Source organism: Perca fluviatilis, chromosome 22, assembly GCF_010015445.1.
Source record: "Perca fluviatilis chromosome 22, GENO_Pfluv_1.0, whole genome shotgun sequence".
Classification (NCBI taxonomy): Eukaryota; Metazoa; Chordata; class Actinopteri; order Perciformes; family Percidae; genus Perca; species Perca fluviatilis.
Window position 1 is genome coordinate 16,720,323 of NC_053133.1, and position 19,002 is coordinate 16,739,324.

Sequence of the window (19,002 nt, forward strand, 5' to 3'; positions counted from 1 at the left end):
TTTTCTGACTACCAGCTGTGTGCTTAACATCCAAATGAAACTTATTTGAATGGAAAACCTCAAACAAAAATCCTGTGAGCATACTTACAAAGTCAATCTAATTTAAAGTCAATGGACCAAGTCCAAAATGTCCCATAATGACATCGTCATTTTAGGTCTTGTTGCTGTTTAGACACTGAGACAGTTGTTGGTGCTTGTAGATACTGACTTTACTTTTTTTAATACCATAGACGGCACAACATAAATTATTTTTTAATGGTGGATTTACCCTTTAGAGAATGCATGGTAACGATGGTATGTTCTGGTTTATCTCTCTCCACCATTGGTTTGTTTTGCCATAGCCAAATAAAAAGGTCATGGTGATGTTTATGGTTAAAGGAAATTGTCTTCACAGCTAATTATTTATTTGTTTTTTCTTTCAATGAAATCCATCTTCCTGGAACTGGAAGGTCTTTGTGTACCCACAATCTAATTCATCCACACAATATAAGATTATACAGGAATCATCTTGACTGAATGTCTGCCAATCCACCAGGAAGTATATGTTTTCATAAATAAGTTTTAGTTTAGAGTAGGCTTAACAAATGATACAGGCTAGCCTGAGTTGATCTTCTCATTGATGGTGGAGCTAGATCATCAGAAACAGGACGCTTTATTTACCCAGCCATTTCTAAAGAGGTCAACTGCTGCATAGTTTTCATTTCTCTCTGACGTTGATATTGACAAATCTAGTATTCATCAAAGAAAATTGAAGCATGCCATTGTAATTCTTTGTATCAACCACTGTCCTGTGGTTATTCTCCAGGCTCCGTGCTGGACGTCATCAAGCATATCATCTCGCGAGGCGAACACAAGACAGGCGTCCTGGACGAGGCCAGCATAGCCACGGTGTTGAAAGATGTGCTTGAAGGCCTGGAGTACCTACACAAGAACGGACAGATCCACAGGTAACAAGACTTATGACATTGCACTCTGGTCCTGTAATAAAACTGACACATGACCTTCTATTACCAGTACGCACAGATATCAGACTTCACCTTGGCGGTTTATGGAGCATAAACTTTCTCTTCTCTGTTGCTCTAATATTATGTCCCCCGCCTTGACTTCTTGGGACATTATGTTATTATAGTGGAGTCTTTGTCCATTTGTGTTTGTGAGCACACTAATTCTGATACAGTGCATTGTAGAAACTGAGGGCTAGATTTATCAAGCTGTTTGCGCCTGTTTCCAGGCGCTAATCGGTCGCAAAGACGGACGTAAACGATGCGGGCTATTTACAAAATGGGTAAAATCGCAGATTGTCTGCCACATGAACGAGAAGAGACAAGTTGCGCTTTCAATATGCATTCGTGGGAGGGTCGTGGGGAAAGTCAGAGTTCCACCCAAAAAGGTGGGAGGATAAGCACAAAGTGCATCTAATTATATATTCTGTGGTATTTACAAAGACTGTCAGTAAGAGCGCGCCTCTATTCTGCGGGGGAAATTCTCTGCCTCTTTAAAGCAGGTCTAAACCAGCCGCAATCGAGTTTCCTCGTAGACCTTTATGCCGCTGGTGAAATGGCAACAGTAATTTGAGCAAGACGAAGACATAGGCGAGACTGAAAATATTTTTAACACAAGAATCACACTTTGTCAGTGAACACAACATCATTTAGCGTTACAGATCAAGCAGCCATGCAATATTAGAGTTACTGGAAGAAATCAAAGATGAAATTGAATCTCCCACTCAGCGTTCACATCCCATTCCGGCAGTTGTTAAACTCCTCGCTACATTACAAATACAGTGCCTTGCGAAAGTATTCAGCCCCCTTGAACTTTTCGACCTTTTGCCACATTTCAGGCTTCAAACATAAAGATATAAAACTGTAATTTTTTGTGACGAATCAACAACAAGTTGGACACAATTATGAAGTGGAACGAAATTTATTGGATATTTCAAACCTTTTTAAGAAATAAAAAACTGAAAAATTGGGCGTGCAAAATTATTCAGCCCCTTTACTTTCAGTGCAGCAAACTCTCTCCAGAAGTTCAGTGAGGATCTCTGAATAATCCAATGTTGACCTAAATGACTAATGATGATAAATAGAATCCAGCTGTGTGTAATCAAGTCTCCGTATAAATGCACCTGCTCTGTGATAGTCTCAGAGGTCCGTGTAAAGCGCAGAGAGCATCATGAAGAACAAGGAACACACCAGGCAGGTCCGAGATACTGTTGTGGAGAAGTTTAAAGCCGGATTTGGATACAAAAAGATTTCCCAAGTTTTAAACATCCCAAGGAGCACTGTGCAAGCGATAATATTGAAATGGAAGGAGTATCAGACCACTGCAAATCTACGAAGACCCGGCCGTCCCTCTAAACTTTCAGCTCATACAATGAGAAGACTGATCAGAGATGCAGCCAAGAGGCCCATGATCACTCTGGATGAACTGCAGAGATCTACAGCTGAGGTGGGAGACTCTGTCCATAGGACAACAATCAGTCGTATACTGCACAAATCTGGCCTTTATGGAAGAGTGGCAAGAAGAAAGCCATTTCTTAAAGATATCCATAAAAAGTGTCGTTTAAAGTTTGCCACAAGCCACCTGGGAGACACACCAAACATGTGGAAGAAGGTGCTCTGGTCAGATGAAACCAAAATCGAACTTTTTGGCAACAATGCAAAACGTTATGTTTGGCGTAAAAGCAACACAGTTCATCACCCTGAACACACCATCCCCACTGTCAAACATGGTGGTGGCAACATCATGGTTTGGGCCTGCTTTTCTTCAGCAGGGACAGGGAAGATGGTTAAAATTGATGGGAAGATGGATGGAGCCAAATACAGGACCATTCTGGAAGAAAACCTGATGGAGTCTGCAAAAGGCCTGAGACTGGGACGGAGATTTGTCTTCCAACAAGACAATGATCCAAAACCTAAAGCAAAATCTACAATGGAATGGTTCACAAATAAACATATCCAGGTGTTAGAATGGCCAAGTCAAAGTCCAGACCTGAATCCAATCGAGAATCTGTGGAAAGAACTGAAAACTGCGTTTCACAAACGCTCTCCATCCAACCTCACTGAGCTCGAGCTGTTTTGCAAGGAGGAATGGGCAAAAATGTCAGTCTCTCGATGTGCAAAACTGATAGAGACATACCCCAAGCGACTTACAGCTGTAATGCGCGCAAAAGGTAGCGCGCGCAAAGTATTAACTTAAGGGGGCTGAATAATTTTGCACACCCAATTTTTCAGTTTTTTGATTTGTTAAAAAGGTTTGAAATATCCAATAAATTTTGTTCCACTTCATGATTGTGTCCCACTTGTTGTTGATTCTTCACAAAAAATTACAGTTTTATATCTTTATGTTTGAAGCCTGAAATGTGGCAAAAGGTCGAAAAGTTCAAGGGGGCCGAATACTTTCGCAAGGCACTGTATTGGCATCAGGATCATTTCAAACAGTCATAGCATCAGCAGTGGGAATATCGCAGTCTGCACTCAGCCGTATCATAGCACAAGTACCGCTTTGCTACAGCGCAATTTACGTACAGTGGGCGGAGAAAGACGCTGATTGCCTAATGGGTGTCAGGGTTGATAAATACTACGCAAAATGTGGAAGCATAGCGTGCGCTATTACCGAACTCGCATAAACAGACGCAGCGCAAACTGCGCTAGTGTTAGTAAATTAGGCCCTGAATGCTTGAGCACAGAGGCTCCCACTATACAGTAGAATTGATTGCTGTACATGAGATGCATTTTTGGATTAAAGTATTGTTTTTTTGAGACTGCCCTAATTAAATGTTTTTAAGATACAGATTTCATATTAATACTTCATATTAATTAAAATGTGTTATATGGCTTAGGAAGAGCTTCTACCCTCAGGCCAATAGAATCCTAAATGAGGTCACTGCCTAAGACTACCACCCCCACTCCCCTACCATACACATATATTTATTATTATTACTGTTTTAATTCAGAAATTAAAGAAACAGGATTACATTTCACTGGATTTTATTGGGTTCATTAATGTACTTATTAGCATAAATGTTTATTATTATATCTTTTGATATATTACTCATATATACTATATCATTATGTGGCATCTGTTGCCTTCAAACTCTTTCCATAGCTCAGTGATCTTGTCACATATTTCCTCTATCTTAGTCAAAAAAGTAAGTGAAATCTCTGGCAACCTGTGCAAATAAATCTTAGTGCATGGTTTAATGCAAGTGATGATACACGGAAGTGATTGGTAATATTGGGGTCTGTATAAAGATGAGTCAGTAAACTTCCCCAAGGGGAAGGGAAAAGTGGGAAAGTGTAGAAGAAGAAGCATTATTGATGTGTTTATGGCATACCACTAAAGTATTGTTATGAAATCAAACTTACTCTTTTATATTTACAATTAATTTGAAAACCGTACAAATGATACAAGCCTTCAGTGTTTTTATTGAAACTGCAACAATTTCCAACAATTTGCTGCAAGAAATCTGTAGACTATGACTTCCGGGCTGATAATCTTTAGTTACTGTATGAATATGGAATGTGTGAGTGAGTGTGATTTGCGTTCCACAGGAAATTAAATCCCAAAAGCTCTCTTCTAAGCCAGTTCAAGACCTGGCTAAGTCTGCACGCTCAAGCTGTTAAAATGAACCCAGTCGACATACTGGCTGTAGAAGTCATCGCACTACCTCTTCTGTATTTAATATTCATTACTCAAGTATCATACGTCTCTTAATTCTTCCACTGGCACACGTGTAAATAATGCATACCTTTTCGGCTTGGTTAAGTGTTCAGTAGCTTTCAGAGTAGCGTGCCTGAGAGAGAGGTTTGATTTAAGACTTTGACCATGGGATGAGGGTTGTGTATTAAGCATCGACTCATTAACCTCTTAATTAGAAAACTGCTGTATCCTATAGAAACTATAGGTAGAGATGTATGGAATTACACTGTTCAAATGACTGTGTTAATTAAAAGGAAAATCCACTGCGGTATACCTCTCCTGCAGCATTTAAGTATCCACTTTCAGCATAATGTGACAGGGTTATCGGTCAGTGCCAAAGAGACGGAAATGTTTTTCCCCGAGTGAAACCTGCCTTTAACTCGGTGCCCTGTTGAAGGAGACATTAGGGGATCATTAATAGACCATTCCTTTATCACTTTTGTCCACCGCAGGCTCTCAGGTGTGACTTATGGAAAAGGAATTGTGAGGTAATCCCCCAGCACTGAAAATCATTGACATGCTGAGAGTGGAGAAGCTATGGTCAGTCCATCGAGGTCGGCTGATGTACACGTGTCCCTCCTGTGTAAGCTGGATCATATGAGTCGGAGCCCCAGGGGCACGGGTGATTGAGAGATTTAAGGGGTTGAGGCTTGACGAGGAGGGTGAAAGCGAGAAAGTGTCACATGATATGTTCCATCCAGCCCAGGGCGGCAGAAAAGCAATTAGAGTCTTCACGGCCCGGGCTGTATCCTCTACCAGAGACATTTACCACATGACGGCGAACTGCTCCACCTCCACATTCACAGCAGCTCGGAAAGTCAGTGATTCAGAGGTGACACTTGTCCTCTAACTTGAGCAGCAGGTAGACAACATGCACATGGAAATAAGAAAATTGTGTCCAAGGGTCATATGCATATGATATGCGTATGGAGTCAGAGTGTGCAACAATTTTTTCTTATTTTCAAGTCTACCTCCAGTGATCAGCACCTCACTACCACCCTTGGTGTGTCTTACTTTTCTATATTAGGCAACATGCACATGATAAGAGAAGAATAGTCTGGATTTTGTCAGTTGAATCTTCGAAAATCGGCCTGTAAGTTAATTATTTGTTGTGGGGAGCTCTTTGCTTACTCATCTCTGAAACCTGACATTTCTTCTGAGGGTACATGTGAGGGCTCTGCCTGGCAAATTACTTGCTATGTGGTTTAGTAATGATCAGGTAATGGCTGTGCCGCCTCTGGGAGAGTGTCTTGCTGTAGATTAAAGGAAAATTGATAAATGAAAAATTGATTTGGAAAAACGAATGAGAATAAAATTCAGCAGTATGGAGAAAGCAGTCACAAATAGAGACGCAAAGGAAATATATTTTTGTGGTCAAAAAGTGCACGGTTAAAAGAGGGGAGGTATTTTATCTCCATAGGAGACCCACAGGGCATCTCATAAACCCTCTTTTACAGCCCTGTTAGGAGCACTGTGAGCCTGGCACCAGGATGTGATGTCACAGGAGGTGACCCGGTGAAGCTGCAAGGTGCGCTGCTGCCAGATGAGAGTGATTAATCTTCTTGACAGTTTCATACCGTGGCTGTTCCCACCTGGCTACTGCCTGGCTATCATTTCAGCAGGTCATAAATATATAGAGACCACACATATCCTGCTCATTTTTCAATATTCATTGATGGCATAACATCCCAGACACATTTAGTGTCTGGAAACATTTTGATAGGCTTCAATGTGATTTAACAAAGAGAAATAAGCTTCAAATTTCAGTGCTTGTTCCAGCGTAATCCTGCCTACTATTGTAAGATATGGTGGATGGATCACTAGTAAGAGTTGGGACTTGAAGTGCAGGTTGGCTTTTTTCCTCTCCGCTACAGTATTTCTTTGAACTTGCATGGTGCATTGTGTCACCACCTCCTCCCTCCTCCTCTTCCTCTTCCTCCTCCTCCTCCTCCTCCTCCTCTCCTGTGAATGTTAATGACTGTCTGCACTCTGCAGCCTTTTTCTCAGAGCATTACAATCTGCTGCAGTGAACCAAAGTGAACCTTCAGGGTTCTTGAATGAGTGCAGGATGGATGCAATCAGATCACCTTGATCACTCTTTGTGAGTGACGCAGCTACGTGGGTTGTCTTTTATCTGAGTGGAGCATATTTAAATTGTAAGTCCACCTTAAAGTAATATTAAGATATTGTTTCTCAGAGATTAGTTGTAATTGTGAATTTGAACAAGCTGATCGTGTCATATACTGTAGATTTATGTAGACGGTGAGTAATGAAAGAACTCTGAGGACACTATGGCAGTAAAATGCTTCTGATTAATAGCTTTATGCTCTTCATTCATATAAAACTCATCTTGACGTAGTACCGGTATGTGAAACAAAAAGTCTTTTGAGCACAAAAAGTTACTCATTAATTCATTAATTGAACAACTTCAAAATGTGTTGACGATCATTGCAAGTCTTGATCGGGATTATTAGCCACACTAGAGTTCAGTGCACAACTTGGGGGTAAAATACTTATTTTCGTAACAATCAAGTATCAAAAACTGAGGAGGACACGCTGTTGGATGCTGTCCTCTCCTACTCTTTATTCAATGCCTAACAAATCTATCTCTTTCTCTCCCTGACCCTGTCTTTCACTGGTTGAAGCCTGAAAATATTGTAAACAAATTAATAACATAACTAATTACACTGGTCGGACTGTTCAGCTCTGTTCCAGACTGATACCTCCGGTTCAGGCTGGTCCTCATCCTCAACACTTTCCTTTTTCAGTTGCAGAAAATACTTTTAAATACTCATCTGGATTGAAGCAGCAAACATTCAGTGTAAGAGTAAAAAAAGACATAACATTATTTATAATAAGTTTATTTGATTCACAGCTGCTACATATAGTGTTTTGACCTCGACAACCCAACTGCATTTTACCACAAACTTGCGACTAGTTAACTTTCTAAAGCAGGCACAATCGCTTGTTTGCTAAGAGTCAGGTTGGGACTCCAACATTAACACACTGACAACATTGTATTCAGAATATAAAATCTTTTTATAGCACTTTTTAATGTGTGATTTGTGTAAAGGTGTTCATGAGATACCAACCTTTCATGAACTTGTCTTCTCTCGTTTTGATGGAGACAGACTGTGTGTGTGTGTGTGTGTGTGTGTGTGTGTGTGTGTGTGTGTGTGTGTGTGTGTGTGTGTGTGTGTGTGTGTGTGTGTGTGTGTGTGTGTGTGTGTGTGTGTGTGTGTGTGTGTGTGTGTGTGTGTGTGGTTTGCGCGTGTGCGTGTGGCGTGTGGCTGTGCGGCCTATATGAAAGAGACCCGTGAGCGGAGAGACGGCGGAGAGCAGGGGAAAGGAAATGCAGCTGAACGAATACGCTGCATGTTTTAAAAAAAAAAAATTTTTTAAAATAAAAAAATCAATCGTTTCGGATTAGCAAGTAGGCTAAATGTATTCCATTAGCTAGTCTTTTTTTTCTTGGACAAATGTGGGCATGAGATGATAAGTTAGCAGGTCTTGTGACATGGCCAGAGTGGTTAATTTACAAGTCATAGTCTACAGATTTCTTGCAGCAAATTGTTGGAAATTGTTGCAGTTTCAATAAAAACACTGAAGGCTTGTATCATTTGTACGGTTTTCAAATTAATTGTAAATATAAAAGAGTAACAAGCACTAGTATTTATGACTGGACTCACTGAGAGAGGGATAGTGGTTGTGTAAACCAGGAAAAGTATTTTGGGATACTCCCAGACTTGCCTTTTAGCCTCAAGTGGTCAACTCTGCACGTCCCCTCTAATCCTTAAAAAGCAACATATCAAATTACCAGATGTAAATCATCCCCGTTGTATGTACGAACACCCAAGGTAGAGGATGAGCACGTTCTTTTAGGCAGAAGTGGTGAGTGCAATAAACTGGAAGGTACTGTGACCTGATGTCACCTAGCTGTTATGTCAGGACAGCAAAGCGACAGTGGGACAAGCCAGAGAGCCGCCGAGCCCAGACGTCTGTACGGCAGAACACATTTCTAACGGTGGCCTTTTCAAGCAACGACTGTCATGTCTGTTTTTCATCCACCCTTTCCCTTCCTCTGCATCATCCCTAGTGTATCCATTACATAATGAACTCATCTAGACAGAAATGCACATCAAAGTTTTTCCACATGTAGTACAGTGACAGCTCTTTCTGCCTGAGCTTATTACTTAAAAGACTCTGTTTAGAGAAGGCATTGACACAGTCAGCTTTCACCCTGTCTTTTATAGTATCCCAATCTACTTCTTGCTAGTTTTATCCAAGGATGTATTAAGAGAAGAGGTTTTATCATCCCAGCAGTCATTTGGTCGTGACGCCGGCTTTTGCCTTAGCATCGCTAGCGTTCGCCTTAGCTAGCTCCTTCACCACTAACGGAGCAAACTAGAAAATCACACTTTTCCCGAACCCCCTGGGGAGGAGGGCCAAAACATCATGGCCACCAACAAAACTCAGCAAAGACTGTTCTTGCTTGGGCTTTAACTTTTGGATATTCGGCAGCGTTGCCACAACGGACCGAATGGCTTCGCTCGAATCTTTCTCCGCCGCCATTACAGAACTACAACTCAAACTAGCGCACAACCTCAACGTCATCGTTCTCAGCCACTCCCTCTGTTCGCTGATTGGACCGGTTAAGATTTGGCCGGAGAAAACCCAAGAATATACCGCAAACCCAGACGGAGTACTGAAGGAAAATTTTAATTGAGCAGAAGTACGTTGGAGGGCGGAGCCAGGCTAGTCATTTGGTCCTCCAGTGGGAATCCCCATGTATTGCTTTTAAGCCATCTAATATGTCACATATGCTGCATTCCTCCCTCTGTGCCTCACTGTTTGCCACTCCCTGCCCCTGTTGCTACAACATCTGTTGTATTTTACTGGAGCACTCTTAGCTAAAGAGGCCTCTACACTCAAGTATTCAGCAGCATTTGAACAAAGATCTGAACAGTGACCTGCACATTCTTAAGACCCTTTAGCACATTGTGTGCCTTGAGTGGGTTGCTCGTAAAGATTGTACTTCTTGTAGCTACAGGAGAAGAGGTGCTTAAGCCAAAATTGCCAACTCCACCTCCTCTACTTTTTTGCTGCAAAACCACAGGAAGAGTTCAGGAACCCAGGTAATAGGTTTTTTAGTGATCCAGGGAAAGTTTCAGCCATGCATTTCAATTTCCTGTTTGAGTAGCACAAGAATCGTTCCAACCACCACAATTGTCTCTGCATTTGCCCCCCCCCGCAGCTGGTATTTGGCATGCGTTTATAGTCTGGATTGAATTATATGATAAAGTGAGCCTTTGTTTCTTGGAAGCTGAGTCATGTCTCATCTCCAAAACAGTACTCGAAAGACCAGTCTATTTTTTTACATTCATTGAGACCAATTTGTTTGCATGAAGGATACAACAGCATTCATCTTTCAGCTGAAGTTGCAAGCTTTTTACTCCATTGCCCCCATCTGGTAACAAAGTGAACTGCTCCGCTGTTGAGACTGCATCTCTTTTGAATCATTTGTCTGCCTGTCAGTACAGTTTTAAGAACTCTCAGGGTAATTGGTGCAAATGAAATTTGTTAGAAGTTGTGGAAGGTGGTGTAATGTGCTGACAGTTCTGGGGCTATTCCACTTCGGTGTTCTTTGTCCTGTCAAGTCTTTCTCCCATTGTTCTCTTTTAAAATGTACATTCACTCCCTGAAAGCCTGGACAGCAGAAAGAGCCGACTGATGTCCTCTGTGACAATGCCGCCATCCTTATTCTTTATTTCCTCATCTTTCACTTGACCCTTTGACTTCATCTCGGAAAGTCTGTTGCTATGACAACTCTGTCTGGCTAGTGAGATGGCCGTATATATTCTGTGTGGCAGTATGTGCAATTGTGTGCGAGTGTGCACGGAGGCAGACAGGCAGTCAGACAGCTGTCCCTGCTGGATCCACTTATCACCACCAGGGGAGGCTGAACAGGGATGAACAAATTAACTACAGACTGTGTGTGTTGCCAATGAAGTCTAAAAAGAGTGGTAGAGAGATGATAGATTTGAAGCCTATTTGTTGAACCAAGATGTGTAAAATCCAAGTTATCAGTGCACTAAAGTGAAGAAGAGATCCATACGCTTGAATTAACTGAGGGTAGAACTAAAGTAGTCTTTCATAAAATGTTAATAACTTTGTCATTACTGGAGCTACTTCAATCACTTTATCTTTGACAGCTATTTGAGAGAGGAGTTTATTTAATGTACAAATTCTTGTCTTGTCTTTCACAGAGATCTAAAGGCTGGAAACATTCTCCTCGGGGATGACGGTTCAGTGCAAATTGCAGGTATTTTTATATTTAGCAACGAGGCAGCACCATCTTTCAGCACCTGTCACCAATTAGCCAGATTAGGTGTGAAGAAGTAGTTTGTTGTTGTTGTGCTGCAACCTCTTTACCCCTGATGGATTGCCAACTCTGTTCCACTATATCAGCGTATTTATGCATAGGAGGCCTAGTCCGTGGAGGAAAATGAACTTCTTGACAATACTTTTATTGACTTACTGCTTTGGGTCATTTGTGTGTGTTCATTTTCTTTCCCTCTCTCTGCCCTTCCTTCAGACTTTGGTGTCAGTGCCTTTCTAGCCACAGGTGGTGACATCACTCGAAATAAAGTGCGCAAGACGTTTGTGGGAACGCCATGCTGGATGGCCCCAGAGGTCATGGAGCAGGTTGGTCATCTTTAGCACGGAGCCAAGAAGTAACCATGACGACAGAAAGCCCCCAATCAGACACGACTTATCTTAGCAGGCGAGAAACAGACATTCAATTCTAATTGGCAATGAATGGAATGACATTTTTATTTTTAACGGACACTGTTGTAGAAATCTGAGGCCTGTAGCCAAAGCTGCTTATCTTTCCTGTGACTAAGCACTCCGCGACAATACAATAAGACTCTGGAGCCTGAACTTGCAGATTATGTATGACTTTAAATGCTGAAAACTAGCCCATTTCCATCCCAAGAACTGTCTGGATTTTTGTGGTCTACCTCGAGAGAAAACCAATTTCTTCCATGAACACAGTTGATGTTTTTGATATTTGAATTTGTGGCTCTCATGTCATTACAAGATGAAGATGATATATGCTTCTGTTTCCACAGGTGAGGGGATATGATTTCAAAGCAGATATTTGGAGTTTTGGGATCACAGCCATTGAGCTTGCCACAGGGGCCGCACCTTATCACAAATACCCGCCAATGAAGGTGAGGACACGGTGGAGCAATCTAGCTTACTTAGAAATGTGTAAATGAGTAAATGACACAAAACAAATGCAAAGTCATGTCCTCTGACTTTCTGTGGACACAGCTGATGAGATGCCACGTGTTGTGCCCTTGTGACATTTGAGTGAAAATGTTGCTGGTGTCCTCAGGTCTTGATGCTGACGCTGCAGAATGATCCCCCGTCTCTGGAGACCGGCATCACAGACAAGGAGATGGTAAAGAAATACGGCAAATCCTTCAGGAAGATGATCTCCCTGTGTCTACAGAAGGAGCCAGAGAAAAGGTGTTGATTGTAATGCCTTTACATAGAGTCTCATATAACACGCAATGCTTTATATTGGCTCCCAGTAGATATGTTTAATCAAAGGCATTATGGTAAATATGTGCTAATTCCAACAACAGCAACAAATCAGCATGTGATACGTGGTGTCATGGACAGTTAATTTACAGATTTTTACTACTTGGCACATGTTAAGCAAAGCAGCATATGATTGCTTTTATTGTCCTGACCACAATCCTTTTTGTTTCATTGTGTTTCCCTGGTTCTGTTAAACATATGTTGCACCTTTTTTTTTTCTATTATTGAGGGTATAACAGGCCTGATTTACCTCCATTCTGCTGTTTTTCAGGCCAACATCCTCAGAGTTGTTGAAGCATAAATTCTTTCAGAAAGCAAAGGTAGGTGCTTGAGCTCCCTCTGGGCCTGTGACTCGATTAGTTACACAGTGAGTCAGCATCATCCCCGATTCAGGCACCAGTTGAGCTGGTTGATGAGTAAAGGTCTGAGCCTGCAGAAGTGACTGGACCTGAATGGCCTAATATGGCCTCTGTTTAAAATTAAGCTTCCCTTAATGGCTGTAGGTTGGTTATTATTTAGCTCCAGAAGTTTAGAAATGATTGACGGATTGGGAGTTTATGTAGGAACAAGAGTTGTAGTAATGCATCAAGCGATGAAAATAAATTAAAATAAATAAAAAAAGTCTCTCCTTGAGGTGTTTGTGTGAGTCAGGCTACTTTTCACTTGGCTCAACTTGTCAGTGTATCTGACCCAAGCTGAGGCCATTGCAGCATTCCTCTCATCATTGACCATACAGTGCCGTTTCTAACAAAAGCAGGGATAAGCAGTCTAACTCCAGCCCCAGGCTGCCCAGTACCCTAGCAACCAGAGTGCTGGTTCAGCATGTCACACCGCCTAAATTACTACATTACTCTGGTCAGCAACAAGAACTACCCTTTATGTACAGCAGAGGGCAGGCTTTGTGATTCTTTTAGGTATTTTAGAACAGATACACCTCTGGTATTAATGGGCAAACTTGGACCTGTGTCAGCCTGCAGTATGGATTTAAATGGCTATCAAGCAAGTGATTATTGATTTGCTATTTTGTTTTGTTTGTTCTGTTGGTTAAATCTTTGTTGCTATCTGTTGGGAACAAGTGCTAATGAAATGTCCACCATTTGAAGAAAAGAAGAAACCGTTTTTGTAGGAGTGTTTGATTTAAAGTAATAGTACTTTATTAAACCAGGGTTGAATAACAAAAAAATAAGAGAAACCGCAAAGATAAGCAAGAATTAAAGTTAAAAGAGAGTCTGCATTAATAAAATGCCTTTTTAGAATAAATAGGTGTTGAGATGAGATTTAAAACATCATCTGGGATGACCATCAGTGGGAGTCTTGCACAACCAGGGGCCCTTATTCTGATGACCTGAGAGTCGTTGTGGACCTATATGAAGTCAGGGACTCACTGATCCAGAATATGGTGGAGCCAAGTTGTGGAAGGCTTTAAAAGTAATGAGATGGATTTAAAATTAAATTCTACATTTTGACAGGAAGCCAGTGTAGCTAAGAGTCCTACTAAAGCACATTATGTGTCGCAGATCAATTTCTGAATAATACAAGACTTAATCAGGTAACAGAATAAACAGATATAGCTTTTGGTGTAACCGCTCTTTCTTTCCTCTTTATGACAGACCCATGAGTATTTACATGAGAGGTTGCTCCAGAGGGCGCCCACAATAACAGAGAGGTCAAAAAGGGTAAGACGTCAATGGTTTAAAATCTACACTTTGTGCTTTATTGCTAAGAAGATGAGCTCAGTTGTGCGCATATGTGTTGACAGGTACGTCGGGTGCCAGGTTCAAGTGGTCGGCTGCATAAAACGGAGGATGGCGAATGGGAATGGAGTGACGATGAGCTGGATGAAGAAAGTGAAGAGGGCAAAGCAGCCGTTGCTGCCTTAAGGGTGAGGTGAACCTACAACATGTGTTTCCCTCTCACGTTAACACTTTTGTCACACTCTACATGTCTTGTCTCTTTAATCGCTGTACAATGTTTAAATTTTGTCATTCTCGTGTCTGTGCAGTAGCATGTCTGTCCTTTGTCTCTCCACTGAGTCTCCCGTATGTGTGTATGTTCTGTCTGACGGCCAAGGAGCAGCAGGTGAAGCCTGTTAGTGCCACCAGGCGACAAGTGCGCTTCTCCTACCCACTCGAGCTGCCTGCGTCCAGGGTTGTTCACTTGCCACCACAATACAGATGGCATTCCCCTAACAAGGAAGGACACTCTCTGCACATGTTAGCTAGGGAGCACGTGGTTGCTATAAAGGGCAGGAAAGACCTCGTAGGGAGACAAACGTGAAGGAGAATGACCTTTGTTCTTAAGAGTGAGGGCTGTAGACATGCATTGGGAAACTCATGTGGATACTTTATACAGGTCATATTTGTCTTAACAGTTTTGATGAACCAGATTATCAGGTCTCATCTTGACTTTTGGTTAAATACGCTTTCACTGTCGAGGTCTTTGTAGGAATAATACTTGATTTTAAATCGGCACACAGCTCTTCTCCTCCACATAGTTGTGACTTTGTTCCAGGATTATGTAACTTTACACTAACTTATCAGAAGACTACTAGTAATTACCAGGCTACGTTATGCAATTGGTTTGTTGAAGGTAAAGGTTCACAACATCGCTTCTAAGCAGAAATGTGGGCATGCTGTAGATCACATGCGAGTCAAATTTGACCCACAAGTTAACCTTGTCAGGAGCGATTAGCCAGTATTGTAAGCGTCTTTTTAAACCGTGAGATATTTAGTGTCTCATGGGAAGGGATTGTGAAGGAGATTGTGCCCACATAACTAGCTATGTATTTTACATGCATAATCATTTCCAGGATTTATTTCTTAAAATTTGGAAAATTGTCAAAAACCCTTTTTGTTAACTGTTTAAAGGTTTATAGTTTTCTTTGAGGGAGCGTTATTTAATCAAAGGAGAGTCGCCTTTCCTGGAGGCCATCTGTATTTCCATTTCTCTTTTTTAAATCATGTTTTATTTATACTGACCCAAATCCCATTTCATCAATACAAGGCAAATTACTTGTCAACCCTGTAAGCGATTTTTAATTAGAGCACTAATGCCCATCAAGGGATTCAAATTTAACCATATCGCCGCTGCTTTGATGCTGCTTTACTGGCTACTTGTTGGCAAACTGAACTTTACATTTTTACACCAGCTATATTGCTAGTTATATATCAAAACTCTCACAAACTGAAGCTCAACTGGAGCCTGCGGACCTGTGTCATGTCAATGTTTTAAAGACGAATAAAGTTTCCTCAGTAACAGCCTGAACACGCAGCAGCTTTGTCTGAATCAGACAGCAGATTCCTGAGCTGATGTTGTGTCTGACATCAGCCAGACGTCGAATCACGTCCTCTCAGTCAAGTCAGTTTGTCTTCATTTGGGCCTGCAGGGCTTCTATCCGACTCGACATTCCTTGGAGTTGGTTTAAACTTTTTTATTTTTTTTTGCAGATTAAAATATAACAGTGTGACTTTCTCCTGAGTTTGTGTTCACTTACAGTATGCTGCTTCTCTGCTTTTCAAATCTAAAACTAGAAACAACAATTGTAGAATAGGTATTTCCACTCGTTTACAACTCGATTAACCGCACCTAAAGGTGGGCTATATGTAAAAAATATTTTATTTTATCAAAGTGAATGTAATTTTATGTCATGAGATTGTAAGATTTTTCTTCTTTACATTTTCAGCGCTTATTTCTACGTCCCATATTTTCTGATATAAAACAAAAATTGAAAACGGGTCAATTTGACCCGAAGTCAACACAAGGGTTAAATATATATAGGGACGTAGTACATTTTCTGGAAATGATTATTACACAGGAGTGGCTGTTTTTCCTAATCCATTGAATTAAATTATTGACAAATCACAGTACTTCATCACCTTGATGCTAAAATCTTGTAAATCCAATATTCCCATAAATCATACCTCTTATTGATATGCAATATTGCTTGAAATAGCTTAATACATCCAGAGATATTAAAAGGATTGCTACCCTGCTAGACACTGTATAGCAAACTATCTACTGGTACTGACATATTTTCTCACCTCACTAAATACTGTCGCCCAGCCATATCCGCACCAGCTAGTGAAGTGTAGTTGAAGTATTATTGGCCTTTGATATCTTTGTTCCCACTCTAATGAAACGACTGCATTTACCTTAAAGGATGAACAAAGTGAACCGATTGAGTAAAGTAAACGAGTGAGCCGTTGACCTCTCTTGCTTCCTGTGTGTTCTTTGCATCCACGCGTGCTGTTTTTGCTTTGCTTAAAGTCATCGCAGTGATATCCTTCTCTGAGTATTCTCTTCTTTTATCTGTTTTTGCAGTCACCAAGAGTGAAGGAGGGATCACAGAATTCGGAGGTGAGTTTCCAAAGTTTATTTCTTTACAGTAGCGGTAGCGTGGTTTCTATATACTTCAATGTACTTGGTCAGACTCTGGCACACAATGTAAAATATCTGTGTTATGGAATTTGTTAAATGTCAACAGCGCAGGTGAAATATGGCAGTTTTAACCTAAAAAGTCTACCTAACCTTTAGGAAGTAGACCTTGAGTTAAGATTGTTTTGCCAAACTACAGTTGAACTTTTTTTGATGCTTGTAATGAATATGCAACACGGTCTCACGGCAGTTCGTGAAATGGTCACGTTATTTTTTATCTGTTGATTCGTGTACACGGACACGTTTATGTTAGGTTTTTTTTTCTCGTGGTGGTCAGCACGTAATGGGAATCATCTATACGGAGGTTGGGTTTAGGAAAAGAAGAACGGGGAAAGGACACATCACACGCCGGGACACGATCCGCGGTCTCTGGGGGACGCGGGACAACAACGGGACAGTTGGGTTTAGGAAAAGAACAACAGGGTAATGAAACGCCACATACGGGACACGATCCCCGGTCTCCGGGGTGAAAGTCCTGTGTTGTTTGACCCATTCACCACCCCAACCAACCTCCCTTAGCAGATTTTTGGCATTTCATACTACTCGCTACCGTAGTCGTGCTGTGATCATGAAAGATGCTTCCCATTGAAATACATTAGTTTAAATAACGTGTTGACCACCACGAAAAACCCCCGACATAAACGTGTCCGTGTACACGAATCAATAGATTAAATAGCGTGACCATTTCACGAGCTGCCGTGAGACTGGGTTGGAATATGAGCACAGCCATTGGTGTTACACTGTGGCAGTCATTTGGATGTGACCGGATTGGTTTGTTCCTGTGATTCATGTTCCTTGATTAATAAAACAACATTCAGTCGCTTACGTTTGCTTAGACCAGAAAGTCTCAACATTTCATTTTCTTTTTGTGTGTATTCACTTAAAATAAAGCATCGGTTCATATAAATCACAAGCCACTGTAGTAGTGCCTGTAAATGTCATTTCTCCTTCAGGTTTTCCAGACCCCTGAGCCTTTAATTAGTCCACTCCAGCCGACGGCCGCAGGTCAGGCAGAACTACCTCAGGCTGCAGGCCAGGTTCCGCTGCAGCCCACACCAGTCAGCACTCCACCCACTGCGCAGGCTACATCTCCCACACCAGGCGTACCCGCTGCTGCTGCTCCCACCACACAGGTTAGTCTGACCTAGCTCAGTTTATTTTAATCATACGTTCTTAAAATGGGTCTGTCATCTGTCAACCACAGATTTTTCTGCAATCCCTTCCTTCTACTACTCCTGTGAAAGTGCTAATTATTTGTGAAAGCTTTCATTCTACTCAAATGTCTTCATCTGTATTTTGACAGACGCTAGCTGCCTCAGGGGATGTCAAGGCTCCCATTAGTTTGGTATTAAGGTTAAGGTATGTTTCTCCATTACCAAATACATAAAAGGACTTGAAACATTTCTTTTTAGCAAGACCTATGACTTTTAATTAACCTCGCTGGTTGCTGCTTTTAGTCTTTCAAATGCTTTTATCTGTCTTTTATATTGATGCTTTTACCCTGTATTACTTTGGGATTTGTTTTAATTGTAAAGTGCGTTATGAATAAAATGTATTATTATATTATTATTATTATTTACTTATTTATTTACTATTATTTAGTAAACAGCAGGTGAATTGTCATTCTTAATCAGGGCTGCTCGATTATGGAAATAAATCATGATCACGATTATTTTGGTCAATATGGAAATCCTGATTATTTAACACGATTCCTCATTGACTTTTGGAAAGATGTTGCAATTATTAACTTAAAAAAACAGTTTAAAAAAAAGTAGGGCTGTCACCATTAACGCGTTAATCGCGTTGCGATTAAGGGCCGAGCGTAACGCGTAAATTGTTTTTAATCGTATGCCGCCATTTATTAATTTATTTTCACTTCACTCGGCTTCAAGTCGTGCCTAACAGGCTACTATTTTGACCCTTTGCAGCACCGTTGCTTATCATCAAGCTGCCATACTTCCTCTAACACATCCTCCAGCTGCAGGCATGATGGAGAAATGCAGCAGCAACACAATTCTGAATGGCGCTTTTTATTTTTCAAAACTCCCGGACGGCTCGTAGACAAGTCGAAAACCATACGCACATTGTGTAAAGCCGAATTAAAATGTCACCGAAGCACGTCAAGCTTGAGCTACCACCTACGAGCTAAGCCTAGTACAGTTAACGTGACTCAGGTTGATGCTAGTGGGCTCAGGCAAAGCACTGTTTTGGAGAGCGCTACTCGCCGACCTGTGGATGAAACCAAAGTGCAAACGC

The 19,002-nt window shown here is 41.3% G+C and overlaps 1 protein-coding gene across 1 annotated transcript in view; it reads left to right on the plus strand.

Moving 5' to 3' along the window:
* oxsr1b (oxidative stress responsive kinase 1b) overlaps positions 1-19,002 on the plus strand; it is a 48,809-nt gene that overhangs the window by 24,362 nt on the left and 5,445 nt on the right. The window contains exons 4-14 of the mRNA XM_039790207.1: positions 806-947; positions 10,968-11,023; positions 11,297-11,406; positions 11,835-11,936; positions 12,104-12,237; positions 12,584-12,632; positions 13,923-13,988; positions 14,072-14,194; positions 16,633-16,668; positions 17,700-17,879; positions 18,050-18,105. Of these exons, the coding sequence (XP_039646141.1) occupies positions 806-947; positions 10,968-11,023; positions 11,297-11,406; positions 11,835-11,936; positions 12,104-12,237; positions 12,584-12,632; positions 13,923-13,988; positions 14,072-14,194; positions 16,633-16,668; positions 17,700-17,879; positions 18,050-18,105 (1,054 nt within the window). The remainder of the gene's footprint in view (positions 1-805; positions 948-10,967; positions 11,024-11,296; positions 11,407-11,834; positions 11,937-12,103; positions 12,238-12,583; positions 12,633-13,922; positions 13,989-14,071; positions 14,195-16,632; positions 16,669-17,699; positions 17,880-18,049; positions 18,106-19,002) is intronic.